The sequence below is a fragment of the Dermacentor variabilis genome, chromosome 2 (genome assembly GCF_050947875.1).
Source record: "Dermacentor variabilis isolate Ectoservices chromosome 2, ASM5094787v1, whole genome shotgun sequence".
Lineage (NCBI taxonomy): Eukaryota > Metazoa > Arthropoda > Arachnida > Ixodida > Ixodidae > Dermacentor > Dermacentor variabilis.
This window is the reverse complement of record NC_134569.1, coordinates 136187319-136206323: the sequence shown is the minus strand read 5'-3', so window position 1 is coordinate 136206323 and position 19005 is coordinate 136187319. Positions and strand designations below refer to the sequence as shown.

At 46.8% G+C, this 19005-nt stretch overlaps 1 protein-coding gene across 1 annotated transcript in view; it reads left to right on the top strand.

Annotated features, from left to right (window-relative positions):
* Positions 1-19005, top strand: part of LOC142572746 (uncharacterized) — a 144184-nt gene that overhangs the window by 100192 nt on the left and 24987 nt on the right. The window contains exons 17-20 of the mRNA XM_075682066.1: positions 2373-2576; positions 6744-6842; positions 7379-10379; positions 14985-15139. Coding sequence (XP_075538181.1) covers positions 2373-2576; positions 6744-6842; positions 7379-10379; positions 14985-15139 — 3459 coding nt within the window. The remainder of the gene's footprint in view (positions 1-2372; positions 2577-6743; positions 6843-7378; positions 10380-14984; positions 15140-19005) is intronic.

Genomic DNA, 19005 nt, shown 5'->3' with positions numbered 1-19005 from the left:
GTATACTGGCGTATGCATTGAAGAACATTATTAAATTTATCTGGCCCAAATTGAACGCGTTCCAGCCTTGCTGCATCCGTGCACAGATCACTCTCGAGCGAGGCCATCGACGGTCGACGATAATTCCGAGTTCCGAGAGCGTTTGCAATAGTGCCGGTCATTTCAAGATTGGTTAGAGCATTTTCTTTTTTCTTCTGCGGTCGCGGATGAAGCGTACCCATATTGAAACACAGGAGAGCAAATATTAAGAAAACACATAAATATTGCTTTCGAAATAAGCCAGAATTGTTTATACCGGATCGGTGATTTGCACCGAAAACAACTGCGGCAGTCACTTTGCCACGCGTCGTTGTTTCACTTTATGGCAGCGCTCGTTTTGCGCTGTGTTGCCGCTGTTACCATGCTTTCTCGCAGCGCAAGACGTGCCTGTAGTATCTGAAAGCGTTCTTGCGTTGTCTCCTATAGCAAGTGAGGCGCGCGTCTGATCAGATTGTATGCGCGTCACTAATACAGCGTGTCTCAGCTATGATACCTCACGTTCTCTTTTATTTAAAGACGAGACAATCTACACGAAGATAACCAAGTGCATATTGTTCACAGTCGAGTAGAGCAGCCGCCAGTATTTTGTTGATGTCATTCAATTTAATAATTAATTGAAATTAGCTAATTTGTTGATTGCTGTTCCGAATGCCGTGCTGTCAATGAATAATTTGTGGGAAAGTGAAAGAAAGTTACAGCTCGCATGCTTTCAGCCAGGTATTTCTTACCCGTTTATTATATTTTTTTTTTACTTATAAAGAGCGCCCGCGAGAAATGAGAAATATCACGTGACGAACCGTCCGCCCACATCAAAAATCAGCGCCCTCAAACAAACGCCATAGCAGTTTGTGCCATAGCTGGCGCTCCATCTTGCGCGCCCCGCCGGTGACAGCACGACGCCTTGTTGTAGATCAGGAAAGAGTGCCAACAACTCCTGTGGAACGTGTGAGGGCTGTGCTTTCCGATGCGGGCGGACGGTTAGTCACGTGATAATTTTTCATTTCATGCGTGCTTTTTTTTTTATATCGGCCGGAAAAAATTAACGGGGAAAGTACCTGACTGAAAATATGACAGTATTAAGTTACTTTGAAATTTCTACAAATTCTTCATTGACAGCACGGCATTCCGAGCAATAAATAAAGGAAAGTAAGCTAATTGCAATTAATTAATGCATTAGATGACATCAGCAAAAAAATTACTTGCGGCTGCTCTACTCTGCTGTGTACCGTATGCACTTTGTTATCTTTGGGTATGATGACTCGTCTTTTTTTGAAAACACGATACATGATAACTGGGACAGCCTGTATATAGCGTTGTTCCATTATCGAATGTATGCGAGCACCGACGATTACGCTGGAATGGTGTTGCACTGCTAAGCACGAAGTCGCGGGATCGAATCCCGGCAGCGGCTGCCGCATTTCGATGGAGGAGAAATGCAAAAACGCCCGTGTCCCTTGCAATAGGGGCACGTTAAAAATCGCCTGGTGATCAAAATTAATCCGGAGTGACCCACTACGGTGTGCCTCGTAATCAAATCGTTGTTTTGGCACGTAACACCCCAGAATTTATTCATCAATTAACCAGGAATGTACGGCGAAACAACAGGTGAATACAGCATACGCACTTGACCCGTGCGATAACATTCGATACCCGAAGTGAGTGCTCGCCGTTATTGTTGTAACTTGAATGTTCTTTGTATTTTTGGACACAAATCCTGAACAAAGTGCTTCACGGGATTTTGTCTCTTACAAATAACAGCACAACCAATACGAAGACCACAAAGAAAAAAAATCTGAATGCCAACAAACATTCAGAGTAGCCAGACACTATTACCAAACAATTCAGGATTAGCCAACAGAGTCCTAATTAATGTAAATGCACGGAATAATTTTCTACGACACTATGCATACGTCCCGGCAAAATAAACGGAAATCACACAGGCTCACTCACAAAATACATATTTAACCTAGGGCTCGCTCTAACCCAGAGCCACCAGAATCAGGCTCAACCGGTCTCACTCGCACTCAGACTCACCAGAAACCTGATTCATCAGGCTCACTCTGACTCAGGCTTACTCTGACTTAGGCTCATTAAAAGCAACAACAATGAAGTTTAGCGAGCGAAAAGCAGACTCAGGCGGAGTCACTCATAACTCATCGATCGGTGCGAGTGATTCGAGTCACGAGTGAGTTCACCGACCCTAAGCCGCGTATTAAATGCTTCGTCATCGTACTGCCAAATGTGACAAGCGACTGCATGATTGACTCTCGTGCGTGAGAGCCGATCACGGGCCGGCTGTCTCTGACTTTCTGCCGCCACCCTTCGTTCTCCAGCACCAAGTGAGCGCGACCCACGAGGCCATCGGCAGTGGCGACCTGGCAAAGCTCAAGGAACTGGCTGCCTCGGATGCGCAGCTTCTGCGGGCGCGCAGTGACCTGGGCTGCCACCCAATGCACGCCGCAATCGAGGCCCGAAACCTGGAGGCGGCGAGGCTCATACTCGATGCCTTCCCGGCCGCCATAAAGCTCAAGGCACCGGTGAGCGGACAAGTAGTTCGCTGCACTTTCCGCACCGCGCGTTTTAAGTGGACAAACATTTTAGAGCGCCGCTCTTATTAGGCGACCTTTCCTGTGGCGTGCCTCGGCGTCGTTCCTCGACGTAACCGAGAGAACGAGCACAGCGAGAGATGCGAGCCAACGCAGCGCTCAGCGGGAAATGAAAAAAGAGGCGAGAGCGTAGAGGCGCGAGGAGGAAAGCGGAGAGGAGGGTACAGCGGAATCATATCGAGACTTTACCGAGACCAAGTGACACATTGTTATCTGCATTGATAAAATCAGCCGAAAATGTGTTAAGGCAAATCAATTTCGCGGAAGCTCACAAAGTGGAGGACGGCTCGTGAAAGCGAAAAATTGTCGTCCACCTGACTGCAGCACGAGGCTACAAAGAAAACCCCCATACGGGTTTGTCAGAAAGCTTAGAGCATCGGAGAAATACGTGTCCTGTTTCTTTTTCTTTCTTGCGGAGGGGGGGGGGGGGAGGAGGGGTTGTTGAACCCAGAACCAACGCCTTTCCGGCGTGGTCGCTCTACCATCTGGGCTAACCAGGAAGGTGGCTAACAGATCGCTGAGCGAGGCCGCGTTAATCGACAACTCGCAATGCAGGGACACTGAATATGACAAAACACGTATCGAGTTTCCTTTGTAGACTTGTGCTTGCAGTTGGGCGATCACAATTATTCTTTCAAGAAATTCGTTATGTGCAAACGCAGCCGTAGTCATAATAAGCGCCGTTGTAAAGCAACAAATGTGTGTGACTAATGGGGAATACATAACTGTACGCCAGCCGGTGTCCAACTTTTTTGCTTCTTATTCTAAGAACACTGAACCTATTCTTTCAAATTCGAATTCAACATCAAATTGAGAAGTTAACGTATCCGCAACTACAGGAGCTGATAGGCTTCAATTTAGCGAGTCCAGCGTCCGATCGCAGTGTCAGGGAGCGTTGCTACGCAGGCTGTATCGGTTATGCTCTCCAATTGAGGCGCCTTTGATGGCTTTGTGATGCATGTGGTGAGGATGGAAAGGGTGCTAGAGGGATGTAATATCGGGTTTAATCTCTCATACAAACAGGCGGGTACAGTAGTAGAGCAGCAGCTTCCAGGTTTGTTTTATGTGGACGACATTATGTTTCTAGCTGACAAGCAAAGTGACATGCAACGTCTGGCTAATATCTGAGCACAGGAAGGCGAGAACTTAGTTCTGAAATTTAGTGTTAAAAAAATCAGGTGTTATGGTATTCAATCAAAACAGTCAACAGACAGTGTCAGTACAGGGCCAGGAAATAACTCAAGTAAAATAATATAAATAGCTTGATATATGGATAAAAGACGGCAATAGACATATGGAAACACAGGAGAAAAGTAATAACAGCAAAGGGAAGAGAAATGCGGCCATAATGAAACACAGAGCGCTATGGGGATACAATAGGTACGAGTTGCTCCGAGGTATGTCGAAATGCGTAGTGGTTCCAGGACTTACTTTTGGAAATGCCGTTGTTTACTTGAAATCAGGGATGCAATCTGGACTCGATGGTAACCAAAGGCCAGTGGCACGCCTCGCATTGGGCGCTCACGAGAAGACTACAAATGAAGCTGTGCAGGTTGATATGGTCTGGACAAGTTTGGAAGTGAGGCAAGCTCGCAGTAAAATTGATTATGAAGAACGACTGAGGAATACGGAAGAAAGTAAATGGGCTGGGAGTGTGCTCAGGTATTTTTACAGGCAAAACATTGATTCACAGTGGAGGAAAGAACTAGGAAGCTTACCAGCAACTATGGGACCTGTATGGTGAGCAACATGGCAACAGAGGACGTCAAGCGGATAGTCAGAGAGGCTGAGATAAACTCATGGGTGGCGACAATGGAAAAGAAACCTGCTATGAGTAACTACTTCAGAGAAAAAAAAAAGAAGTAAGGAAAGAAAGAAATTATGATAATTAAAAGGGAAGCCCTTTACTTTTCGAAGCAAGATCAGGATGCCTTGGAACATGCACTTATAAAGCGAGATACAAGGAAGAAAAAGTATACATGTGCTTACTGCGGCAAAGCTAGCGAAGCTATGAAGCATGTTTTATTAGAATGTGAAAATATCTGCCCAGCGGTCGATTTAGGCAACTCTGGCCTCCTTGAAGCCCTTCGGTTCAGCGAGAGCAGGAGGACAGTAAACATGTCTGCAATATAAATTAGTAAGAGGCCATTGGAAGGTTGGTGGAAGAAAAGCAGTGAAACGATAAACAACGGAGGCGTACGAAAACAAAGTTCACTATAGGGGTTCAGAAAGTTTAGTAATGGGAATTCATCGTGGTTTTTTCTTTTCTTTTCCTTTATTTTTTTTTTATTTTTAAACATAGGCAGGACATTAGGCAATATCATAACAAGAGCTTGGTGGCGCAACCCACCACCCCGTTCCAAAGGGGACGCTCATAGTATCCATCCATCCATCCGTCCATAAGCATTCCTTGATCTGTGCCGCCATCTCCGCCTTCGTTTGATTTGCCAATCGGTTATTTCTTTAATTAACATCTCGAACAATAATTTGTTAGAAATGTTGCCCTGAGGCATGATACAAATCGGAGCAGAAATACAGAAAGGGGAGTCACACGTATACAAATAAGTTTGTCGCATAAGGTCTTCAGGCAAGGACCGGCGAAAACACAGTTTCATACAATAATTACTAGAGGGAAATCTGGCGCTAGTTTCTACAAGAACTGCAATCTGAGTTGTTCAGCCAGCATAGGTAATTATGAAAAGTACATGGATTCGCCTAAACTTCGTCCTTCTGGCTTCAAGCGGCACCGCACCTTGTAAATTCGTTATTTCAGCAAATTAGTGTAATAAGCTATTAAGAAAACGTTATTAACATTGTCTGACGGCAGGATTCGAGCACAGGACCTCTAGCACATAAGCCTCGTATTGAAAGAATTACGCCACGGACGCATGCAACGACAAACGTCATAGAACGCCCTTATGAATTTCTTGCGGGCAAGCCAGCGTGTTAAGACGCTTGGCGCGTTTCAATTTGGCCACCTCGACAGGTTGGGCCGATGTAATTAGTAGCGATTGTGCGTGTTCGCTGAGTATTATGCACTGAGAAAAGTACGTATTGCTTTGAAATTTAGGACAATGAGACAGATAAAGCCTAATAAACAAAGCCACAAGGACGTCTGAATCCACTAGTAAGAAGTCAATCATCAATCAAATCTATGTACCTCTCACCATTCTGATGGTGGCTGAACGATCGCACCGCCAAAGTTCCCTCTAGTAATTATCGCATGAAACTCTGTGGGCGAAACAGCCGATGTATCCAGTGATGCAAGTCAGGAGCGTGGGCCGGACGAATACTGCTTGCTCTGAGGTGCTGCAAACGCGCTTTCTGAAGCCCTGCGCACGACCTCATCCAGTGTGACAACGAAAAGCGCACAAAATGCACACAATGCATTAATGGATATGGCACAAGACGGACACGCGGAACCACACGCGGCACTGTACTTATGTGGCTAGAGTCACGGTCGGTGTAAGCGCTGGAGCCCCTCTTTCGTAGTAAACTAAAGGCTCCCGTTTCCCCAGTTCTTCGCGGTCAGAAAATGATCTTTATCTTATGGTTTGGTGCCAGCAATATGGCGACGCTTATTTTCTACGCCGTCGTCGCGAGAGCTAGAGTGCACGAGAACCGAATTCTATAGTGCACTATATCGAAAAATTAAATTTTCAAGAAATGTACCGCGCTTGCGTTGTGCTCCTGCATTTCGGCAAACGTTTCTTCATTTTCTTCTTCCTTCCTTCATCCTCCTGTTCTACTTTCCTTTCTTCCTCTTCCTTGTTTTCCTTCTATATTTCTTCGCTTTCGTAAACTGAAAGCGAAAGCCAGGACAGGTTGGTACGCTATGGTTGTGTCTTTAACGTAGTCGTACGCACCAACCATGTGAGTAACAAGTGTTACTCTAGACGTGTGCTAAATTGGCCCGAGTAATGTTACGTCGGTGAACGACAGCACACGCGAAAAGCAGGTCCGGCCGTCACCCACTGGACACTTCGTTTGCAAGTCGCAGTTATGAAACTCAGAATTATTTGTTTTGGGCGTATTGTTTGTTTGCTCGTATTTTCTGTTACACGCAATGGCTAACGCCTTTTTTTTGTCTTTTCTCAGCATGGCCGGAACCCATTGCATTTAGCGGCACTTCGAAGGGATCACGAAATGTACAAGTTCCTCGTGGATTGTGGAGCCGACCCCAAGGCATTGGACCAGGTGAAGAATTACAATAATGGCGCACCTTTCTGGCTCTCCCAATGGTTGAATAGTCAACGCGTCAGGGCGAACAGACTTGCAGTGTTTCATACTTAGTCGTTTCATTCTTCCAAATTTCACTGAATTCTTAAGCCTGCCGCACATGACTGTATACATATCGTTCTGTCAAACCGAACGACCAAATTTTAACACTGACCTGATTCATTACGCCCAAAGGTTAACAGCGGCATATGTAACTCTCGGGAACGTGATGACGACGACCATCATCATCGTGATGGGGAAGAAGTACCCTAATGAGTGCAGGTCTTCAAATATAGCCTATACCAAGAAGCGCAAAAGCCAGTATGTAAATAAAAAAAACGATACATGTGCTCTCATAAGATTTCTCTCTATTCATGCAAGATAAACATCAGCAACAATTCGTGTACGCGCCTCGTAAATTCGTATGCCTTAACGACTCTAAACGGAACGAGTATGATTTGCCACACCATCGCCGGTCTTTCTAACTGTCGCTCTTTCTTTGTTTATTTTTCTAGAAAGGCAAGACCGCGGAGTACTACCTAAAGAACAGCCGAAAACGGCGCTCAAGATCCACGGCGTCCACGCACGACACGTCGCGAGAGCGCTCGTCCTCAGTTCAGGACACGAAGGCGGCCGCCGTCGAAACAGCCGCGCGTAGCACCGAGCTCGAGACCATAACGGTGCCCGCCGACAAAGGCGCGCTCGGAGCAGCCGGCGACGCTGCCGACGGCGTAGGCCGCGGCGACGAAAGCGCCGAACGGGCCGGCGTCACGAACGAAGAGGCGACTGAGCCCGGCGGTAACGAATCTGGCCAGAGTGGCTCGAGCGACGGAGGAGGTAAGGGCTCTGCTACTCCAGCGTCGGCTTCCTCAGAGAGCGGTGCTGCCGCGGCCAAAGACGCGGTGGTCGAGGGTGCGATGCTCGGAGCCGTTATCGATGGCCGAGCGCCGAACGCAGAGGCCGCCGGCGCCCTCCCGAAGGACGGTCGCAGTGACCAGCAAGAGTTGTCGGGAGAAGGCGCTGTTGATGCATCCTCCTCCTCCTCCTCCTCTTCTGATTCCCCGACCACTGTCGTCACTGTCTCCCCCGACGATGGTGGTGTTCATAGAGTGAACAGTTCTGGTCTAATCAAAGAAGGGCAGCGTGCCTCTGGTGACGCTGAAACTGAAGTCGCCAAAAGAGGGATGGTTGGTGCGGGCGTCGAAGAGATCGGTGGGGAGAAAAATGGCGAGGATGCAAAGAGTATAGAGTCGAGTGAGCAGCGTAAAATTGTCGCAGTGGATGAAGGCGTAGCGCTTTCTTCGAAAAATGCAGTAAGCGAAACAAGTGCTAATGGTGAAAGCCACGTCGGCCAAGGGGCGACTGCTGACGTCACGCGTCAAGTTCAGAATGGCGACGTTGCCGGTGACTTACCTGCAGAAGGATACCATCAGAAAATGAGTCAGAGCGAGGTTGATCACAGCGCGGGCAACAAAAGCGACTCAGTAATTGAAGATGGAAGTAAAGAATGTAGCCAAGCCAATACTAGCCTTACAAATGGAACCGATGAGTCCAAACAATTAAAGGCACCTGAACCCTTTAAGGAACTTCAAGGGCTACCAGAAAATGGCGTGGCGCCTCACGCCATGGAACATGTGGAACCCCTCAAGGATTCGGGAAGCGGAGGCGTCACTCCTGAGCTGAAGAGTGTTGTAGACGTCAAAGCGAAAAGCGGTGCCGAAAAACCTGCTACTCCGGCTGACCAATCGGACGGCTCTACAAACAGCGTGAATCGTAGGGAAAGCCCTAACGTAGAAAACATAAAAAAGGAATCGTCTACAGGAGAGGGCGGTCTTGGAGGAAAGTGTGGAAGCTCTGCTGGCGGTGGTAAGACTCAAGCCGATGATAAAAATCAGGATAGTTATACGCAATGCGAAAGCGACAAGAGCCAAGCTAGTGAAGTCATGCGCGATCAACAGGCAAGCAACTCAAATGAAGAAGAAAACGATCCTGTTTCTGGACAGCTGAAGCCCGACAGTGCTTTGGTTCTCAACGGCCCGTGTCTTTCGAAAAATGTGCTTAAGAATGATCACAATGCTAATTCTTCAGATAATACTTTTGTCGATAAGGATAATTCAGAGGCCCAGGCGGATACAAAAGTGGATCAGAGCAGTGACCGAACAAATGGCACTGCATTTTTAACCAAGTCAAATGATATGACGCTTGAGCTTGACAAAAGCAATGACCACGTCATCGCCCATGGCGAAACTCAGGATAAGATGTCCAAGGCCATCATTTCCAGCGAAGAGATGACAGCAGGTATCGAGAATGCAGCCCTAGAAGTCGATGGTGCTGATTCTAAGGACCAAAAGGACAGTAATGAGAGTCAGGATAGAAAACCTTTAGAAACTGCGAAGAAAGTTGATCAAGGAGCGCATGAGGATACCAACAAGCCACCATCCAGCAAGCTCGGCAAGAAATCAAAGCTTGTGCCGGATCAAAAGCCAGCTGTTAAGCCCGTGGGTGCAAAAGAAGTAAAGAAGAACGGAATGCAGAACCCTCGAAGAAGCAGCAGTATGGCGTCCATGAAGGAGCACTTGTCTAAGACCTCGTCTCGACATTCTTTGAATATCGATGAAAAGAACGTGTCGAAGGGCACTAAACAGGGTTCCTCTGATACGAGGGCAATGAGCAGTAGTATGAACAAAGCTTCAAGAGCTAACTCCGTAGCCACACTTGTCACGGGCAAATCGGGCACAGAACAGAGAAAAGGAGATCAAGATGGCGCAAGACCTGCAGCAAAGGGCTCCAGTGATAATCCTACCATACTGACGAGCAGTAGTCATGACCGTCAAAGCGATGCAGATGCTCTACACAAGCTGACCGAGAAAGAAGCTGACCGAGAAGATGAACACGAAGGGGAGAAAGAGCAGGAAAGTGAAACAACAATCCGAACAGAGCAAGAAATTAGAGATCACAGTGCTTCACAGTCGCAAAAAAGTCTGAGTGTCGCTGCTTTCGATGCAACTAAGGAAGAAGTGTTGCAAGCTCAAGGCTCAGTAGGCAGTCAAGTTACCAATGAAGACACGATAGCTACTAGCGTTCCTGAAGGGGCGGAAGAAAATCCCTCAATCGTCACGCGAAGGGAAGCAATTAAACAACACGGACATGACATTCAAAGCTCGGGCCAAAAGCCAGGCGCCTCTGAGCAGGACAAAGGCGTCAAAAACGAACAAGAAGCGAGTTTTCGTGCAAAAGAAGACCAAATGGATTCGCAAGAGCAATCCAAAGAACAAGAAGAAGTGTCGAAAAGTTCAGTTGCATCTGTTGCAACTAAGCCTACCAAAGAAGTGGCCACAAAAGAACAGGTCGGTGTGGACAGTGACAACGCACTCAATGAAGCGCCGAAGTCAAAGCCACAGGTGTCGACCAACTCTCACGAGAAGCCGGAACCGGGAGAGCCACGCCAGAGAAGCGCGGGAAAGCGCCCGAACAATAAGGGGATTAAAGTGTCAAGTAACACGTCGGCGCAACTCGGTGAGTATGCATACAGTGTTCGGAGCTGGCGCGTGCGCACCCAGCTTCTTGGCAGACACGCCGTGCGCATGTTCAGATATCCCCGGGAGCACTTCATCGGTACCGCTGTTCAGACACCACAAACACCTCCTTTCATCCACCAACACTGGCCTGTGAACGACAGTCCTTGCAAGCGGGAGTGCGACACTCACTCACGTGCCACTGCGACACCTATGCGACATATCACCTCTGTGCCTGACCACACTCCCGCCGTGCTTTTCGCATACTCCATCGTCACTCACCATTCACTTTCGCGTCGCTTTTGCCCCGGTATGGCAGCTGACATTTGAGCTGAGTCACAATTTCATTCTCCCTTTAGTTCACTCTTCGTCACCTGTCACACCTTTAAGAGACAAAAAAAAAGATATCATGCGTGCTCACGCTGCACTATGCCTTGTTGCCATCTCTATCATTCTGTCCTTGCATTGACAGGACGGGCATCTTAATACTGTTCCTCCTCAGTAAGCGTTTGCTGCAATGCTGCAGCCCCAGCACTAAACACACGCCCATTGCTTGTGATCTTCACATTGTGTATTAAACATAACTATATGTGCGTCGCCATTCCTGCACTGACGCTGCGTGTCAAGCCAGTTACGGGCAGACCTACACTTAGGCGCCAAATATAAGGGCTAGGTTTCGATAGTTCCTGCGTCTGATCTCTATTTTCTCGCAGAAATAACTGGCTTTCACTGCACTCCTGTGATGGCCTAGTGAAAACATTTGTTCTGCGAGCGCAAGTTCACGTGTTCACAACTTCCGCTGATTGTTTGCGGCTTTGCTTAGAGACACATTGTGTCTGTTTTATGGCTTGAAACCTAATAATATAATATATAATATATAATATATCTTATATAATATATAATATATAATATATAATATATAATATATAACGTATGTAAAGGCTTGCCAGCTCCACCCGAAACGTAAACTGCGCAGTAAATAGTTGGGGGCGCTATATATAAATAAATTTATGGGATTTTACGTGCCAAAACCACTTTCTGATTTCGAGGCACGCCGTAGTTGGGGACTCCGGAAATTTCGGTTGGGGGTGCTATGCAGGAGGGCCTCAGTTTGGCAAAGCTCTGGCTCTGCGCGAACTCTGGCGACGCCCTCAGGAGAATGAGCTAATGGTATCAATACATAAAATCCAACCCTTGGCACATTTCCAGCTTCATTGGCTTAACTAGATTCGCTGTTGGGTTATAATCACTTGGACATGAGCTCATGGGAAGCCGAAGAAGTCGCGTTGTCAAACCGTTCGTACCTTCTTTCATTTGTGTGTCGTTCCACACAGTACATCACCTGCCCAGGTAACTTATGGAAAAAATATATCTTTTAACGTATTCGAAAGAAAGGAAAGGGTTGGCGCAAGAATGTTCCACGTCTGCATTGTTCGCATACGATGATGGATAGACAGATAATGTCCGAAAAAGGAGACATGCCCGTGACGCGTCCCAGATAGGCGTGACAAGCGTCTTGCGCCGAGAATGTAGGTAAATAACGGGACAGTCACTGTATTGCGATATTCCATTGATAACAACAAGCGGCGCTGGTGCGTAACATCCCTCTATTTGCTGTGCTTGAAATGAGGAAGCGGCGTGCGCAGGCTGCGCTCCGTGTCGACACCACCTCGACATTTTATTGTCTGCTTCCTCCGCCCGTTCCCCGCTATCTTTATTCACTGACTGCCCTCGAGCAAAATCAGGCGAGCGATAAACTCAGGCGTATCCTGCATAGCACCTCAGAGCTTTTTTTGACCAGGTGAAGTTCAGCCATACATGCATTCCCTTCATAGCTAAGACTCGTGTGCAGAAATTCAAAGCTCACTGTCGTCAGCGTTCATTAGAAAGGAAGTAAATGAAATCACGCTTACCGCGTCCAATCGAATTAGGCCAAGAAACACACGCCTCCTCTCACTCTTACGAGCACCATTTTCCATACTGTGTGAATTTGTGTACGTGGCAGGAATGGTAGCGATAATAGCATAGCGGTAACGGTAAGCTAAATCGTTCTTTTATCGGCAACAACCTGAGCACGTGTATAAATGTTGCCCAAATCAAACTGCGGCTCCTGTCTGGAAAGAAAGAGTGCTACCTATAAGCGTCATTTCTAAGTGACAGACAGCCTTTGTCTGTTCAAATAATGATCTTGAAAGCTCTCTTTTTGCCAGCCTTCCCAAGGCATGGTAATCGCCGTATACGAAGGTCCGACAGTAGAAGGTATGGTCAACCACTTTCCATAGGAAGCGTCGAGACCACAGGCACCCTTGGCACCCTTGTTGCCTCGTCACGTTTCGGTGAGGTCGTGCGTCATCTCTTGAACCACTGGGACACATTTAGTGCGGAACATTCGTTAGCTACATTCTTGAGTTTCTTTTGTCGTCGCTGGGGTGGAGATTTCGCGCCGCAGCTGGTTGCGTTGTGATCGGATGTTTCGTTGTGACCTCTTACGTTATCTCCTTCCGTACGCGCCTGGTGACGCATCTGTAGCTTCGCGCTGTGCATTAATAATGCGAAGAATGTGAGCCGGGATCGTTGCAGGCACAGGTAACTTTGCACTATAAAAGATGGATTTTTTAATGAAAATTGTCACTGTTACCACTGTTCTTTGCTCATAAGTTGCTCATAAAAGCGACAGCGCGCCAGTTTCCCTCATCCTTTCTTAGTAGAAGAATGACACTTTCGAACACTGTGACACTGCACCCACCTTCGGGGTCGGCATACTTTACCCCCTTCCTTTCCCAATGGCAGCTGGCGTTTTGCAACGCCATGTGACATTTTATCGCGTTGTGCATTGGCCGAAGTCATGACTTAACAGCTTGTACCGTGTCATTACCGGAGTACAATAAATTAATTCGTCATGCCGTCACCGTAGCCGTCATTACTATCGACGTTGTTGTCACATTGCTCCTGTCACCGCACACGTACACGCTCGAAATAGTGATTTTTTTTTTCGGAGTGTACTGTTTTGTCAGCTCATCGGCGTTTAGCTTATACAACAATTCTCGCAGTGCTCGGGGCCAGCAGTTCTTTTTTACTGACGAGGAGACTGTGTGAGAAGAATCGTGACCTGTGTTCCCCACGCTTTCCTTCTCACATTCCAACCGATAAACTACTGCCGACACAGACATAAGTGACAGGGTGACAGTTTTTTATTAGGGTAACCCTCACGCGGCAAGAATGTCAGCCATGTGTGGCGAGGCTGATGAAAAATCTTCGACCATATCCCTCATCCGCCGTAACACAGCAGACAACGCTACCTACGAAAGCTAGAGAGATTTCTCTCACTGCTTGCATGCGCGCCCAAAAGGTATCAGTGTGCCACGTACGACATAGAGATATAAGTAAGCGTCATGTAATTCGGTGTAACAGTAAGTCTCATACTCTTATCTCGCAAAATATGACGTATTTATTACGCGGAATGCGTTGAAGATCTGACGCTGTTTATAATTGAACGAGCGGAGTGACCCGTTTCTGCGAGCAGCGACCACAACGAATTACTTATGTTCGCGACTAAACGTATAGTATGCGTCTTATACTGGTAGCACAAATTTGCACAGATAGTGCGTGATTTGACGTAACATTGCGTTCACAAGTTGTAGTTGTAAAATATTAACTGGTTATTCTGTATAGAAAGCGTCGCGGGTCACAGAACAACGGCACTGCGAAACGAGTAGAATGAGTCTTCGTTTAACGAGTCGTTTCTGCAGCGTGAAGGCTCAGTATTGAGCACGGATATTTTTATTCCGACTACTGCATATCCGGACAATTGAAAAACAAAACAAAAAGAAGCTCCTGATTAAAGACGTTTCGGAATTCAGCACTATGTCCAACGGCGTCGTTAAATTATTGTTCCGCAGCCAACCGTATATGTGCGACAGTCTTCTTTGAAAATGCCTATCACCTGACCCACCGCTGGAACAGTAGTTTTAACCGACAAGGCGATTATGTCATACATTCCGCCTATGTACCACTCTTTCTTTCCAGCATGTTCGTGTAGTGCCACTAAGTTACCGTTACAGAAACCGTTAAAAGTCAAGGTCTGTTAAGGTGTAGCCTTTACGTACGGCGAGCACTGCGTGGCTGTGCCAAGTGACGGTCCTGTAATCCCTCAAGCAGCAAGTGCTTGTCAAATATTTCAACACTGAGCGTTCGCTGTGCCAACCGCAAACGTGCCACTGTTTCCGTAGAGCTGCCCATTTTAACATTCTTTCTCTGGCTGCATCCCGACCATTGTAGATTTTTTTTCTCTCTCTCTCTCTCTTTCGTCCCTCTCTCGGCCTAAACTAAGTTCAGAGGGCGCGGAACTGCGCCCTTTAGCATAGTTTCTCACTAAAAGTACAAGAATAATAGGTATTTGGCGCTTCCAGCCAGTCGGTGCTGTTGTAAAAAAAAATTAGGACTTTTGCTTTTGTAAAAAGTTATGGTAAAATGTTTTGCTTACCTCGCTTCCTTTCTGTAAAACGCTTCCCGGACCATGCGAGTCACCGGGCTGCAGATATGTTGACATAGCTGAGCTTATGCTTATGGTGCTGGCGCAAAACGAGGTGCAGACGTGCCGTTTCAGATCGATTGAATGAGCTCATCGACGTTTGGATCAAGGAAGGTGATTTGCTGCGCCTCGAGCACGTGGTCATCGCGGGCCAGGGGGAGCGGCTACTCAACAAGACGTCCGACGATAAGCAAGTCCAAGAGTTCCTGGGACTCGTTCCCGCCTACATGGTGCGTACTGCATATGACCGCGAGAGACCAACCGGGTTTCCACCAGGGACAAATGAACGCTTGGTCATGGGCTGACGCAAGTGTCAATTGCGTGGTTTTCTGCGGTCGCTGGGATGTCGCGTTACTCGACTGTTTCTTCTCTATCTCGTAAGCGGCTGAGTTCATTACAAGATAAATAGCATGCGATTTGCAAACGCAAAAATAAAATGTGTCTTGAGAGAACGGGAACTAACTGTGAGAGCACGACAGACAAGGCGCTGTGACTGTCGTGCGCCTTGTCTGTCGTGCCTTCACTTTCGCGTCTTAAGCGCTCTTTCTTCCCGCCTTAATGCTGCGCCAATCAGCCCAGTTTGGCGCACTCCTGTATCCTAAGAAATGCTATTAGGCACTACCAACCAAACAACCAAACAAAGGAGACGAGAGCCCCGAATATACGGGAGGCATACGTGAAGAACTTGACCGGGACTGCGCTGAGAGTGAAGTGAGGGCGGCTCTCCACAGTCTTAATGGTACCTCGGCGGCTGGACCTGACGGAATAATTAACAAGATATTAGGAAATCTAGATGATGAATCAATTTCTTATTTAACAACATTTCAATGAACGTTGGAGAAACGGGGTATACTCAGAGGAATGGAGGGTGGCCAATACAATCCTCATACCAAAGCCAGGCAAACAACTCTCTCTGGACAACCTCCGTCCTATTTCTTTAACGCCATGTCTAGGCAAAGCTACGGAACATGTCATCCTAAATCGATGCACGAAATACGTTGAGCACACCGACATCCTCCCATACAACTTGATCGGCTTTCGTCCCGGGCTGTCAACTCGGGATGCCATGCTGCTGATCAAACACCGGCTTATACAGGCCAGCCCAGTGCATACGAAACTTCTTTTGGGATTGGATGTGGAAAAAGCTTTTGATCGTATAAAGCATAAGGCAATACTTGACGTTCTCCCGGAGATGGGGTTAGGGAAGAGACTTTTAACATGATTAAGGACTTTCTTAGAAATAGAACTGCACAACTCATGTTGGGTGAGCTTAAATTAGAAGCTAAGAATTTGGGAAATAGGGGCACTCCACAAGGGGCTGTGCTCTCACTCATGTTATTCAATTTAGCAATGTCCAAGGTAGCAAGAAATCTGGAGAAAATTGAGGGTATACATTATGTGGTATATGCCGACGACATAACCATATGGAGGGCCAAGGGTAATGTAGGACAGACAGTGAGCAGATTACAGGAAAGTTTATATGTTGTAAAGAACACACTGAAAGGCATGGGGTTGAAATACTCGGCAGCCAAAGCAGAAATCTTGGTGATTAAACATCGCAGAAAAGGTCGTAAACCAAGAGGTTACATTGCGGAATATGAGCCAAGAGTGTGCTTATGCACTCATTAAGGATCCGCAATCAGCCTAGTTGAAAAAAATCGAGGTTCTTGGGTATCACATAGACGGATTTAATGTGAACTATCGAACAATACAACATATCTCGAATAAAACAGATGAAGTCATTAGCTTACTAAGGAGAATTACCAATAGACACAGAGGCTTAGGAGAAGACAGCGCTTTGAGGCTAATACACGCCTTTGCTCTCTGTCACTTCACTTACGTGGCTGGATTATTCAACTGGAAGCAGGCAGAACTTAACAAACTGAATGTGATGCTCAGGAATCTCGTTAAAGTAGCCCTAGGGATACCCAGTAACGCTGCAACCGACAAACTCATTAGTCTAGGGGTGCAGAACACAATGGAAGAAATCGCGGAGTCACAACAGCTAGCGCAAGATGAAAGATTGACAAAATCATGAGCTGGCAGGAACGTATTACAGGCAATAGGTGCAGAACTGAATACACCAAGGATCCCAATAGAGGCTGAAGTAGAATTAAGGACTGAAGTTAGGAACAAGATCAGAAACAACCCTCTCCCCAGAAACATGCATCCAGAATATAATTTCAAAATGAGAAAGTCATGAGATAAAGCACTCTTGCAGGAAATAGAGCAGCAGGACCAATTGGCAGCTATAGTTGATGCTGCCTGGGTGAAAGGTAAAGAAACATATACGGCCATTGTATCAAATTATCAAGGGAAATTATCAAGGGAATTATCAAGGTGCAAGGCGCTATCACTACTTTTACCAAGGACCCCATGGTGGTGGAACAAGCGGCAATTGCTCTATCCATCAGGAGTAATAAGTGGGCCTGTATTTACAGTGATTCGAAATCCGCTATAAAGTGTTTTTATAAAGGCTACGTAGCTGGAGTTGCAGCTAAGCTTTGTAAAAAAATTGGGGTTATGAGAAGTGAAATCCGATTGTTGCCTGCGCATATGGGGAAAGTAGACTAGACTCGGGTAAACCTCAATAAGGTTGCTCATGACTTGGCACGAGGATGACTTGCTAACCGTGACAGTCACAACCGAGCCGTTCACCATCAAGCCAGGGAATCTAGAGATCATTTAATAACATAGAATGATATTACCAAACATTACTATTTAGGACGCATGCAATTCCCATTGCCATATTCAAAACTGAACAGACTCACGCAGTCTCACTGCGCTTATTGCAAAAAGGTACATATTCCACACCGTACCACATTAATAAAATATACCCAGAGAGTAAGATGGACTGCAACGATTGTAATTACATCATTGGAATCAGACATATGCTGGCGGGGTGTCCCGCGACTCTCCCCAACCTCGTTGAAGAATGGACACAGTGGGAGGAAAGGATTGAAAGCCCATTGTTTCAGGGCCAACTAAGGGCCGTCCAGAGGGCCCATGATGTCGCTGAAAGGCTGCCAACGTGGGAGCGGCCCACCTTGATATAAGAGGTCGAGCCTCCGAACCTCATTACAATAAATGTTTTCACACACACACACTACCGAATTTACTAAGCCGTTTTCTTTTTTTTTACATCTGGAACGTCGCCTTTACTACATCTCACCAAATCAGTGCAGTGCAGTCAAAACTGCAGATAGCGTAAGCCAATCGGGGACAAGTATCAGGGGAAGTGTTCATAAACTGTTCACCACTAATCCTCCCGCACACGATATATAGCAGTTGGGCAAAGGGACCACGCTTTGACTAGTGGCGTGCAATGCTCCATAATGACAAACAGGATGAGCCCACCTCTTGGCTTTCCTTTCTCATTGGCAGGCGCGACTCTTTTAACTTTAACCGCAGTGCACGGATTTCGTGAAACATACCCAAAGTTGACATATCTCGTGTATCGCGCAACTTTTTTTGTTGAGACTGAAGTCGATAGCACATGTCTTCATCTACTCCCTTTCTTTTGATGATGAAAGACAGGCTCTGCGTGCTGCTTTAAGCGAACTGGGCGACAGTTCGTTAACAAATTAAAAGATATTGAGACCGCGAATTTGACCGTCATCCGCACGGAAATTCACCAGAGCCCTACTGCACATTTTAAATACAAATAGACTCTGCGACCTTCTTTGAACGCATAGATAACGGTGTTGTGGATACACACGCGTCCATTGTTATATTTCTTTCTTCTCACTTTACGTACTTTTTTTTTTTCGTGTTCTTCCCGCTTCCTCGTTCGCCAGCATAGTGTAGCTAACCAGGGGCAACCCGGCTAACGCCCCTGCGTTTTCTTCTCTCTTTCTCTCTCTCTGTCACACACACACACACACACACGCTACACTATTTTTCTTACAGATTCCGTCACGCTTTGAGCAACGCATTTCCTGAAAATTTGACTGCGAATTACGTGTGGTACCTGACGCTTTTGTGTGCATTCACTGGTATACGTTTGGCCTCCTGCTGCGGAGGGGGGGGGGGGGCGGCGGTACAAGGAGGCCACTCGTCTGCTCTTCTCATTCGCTGCGTGCCCGTCTGCTCGCAG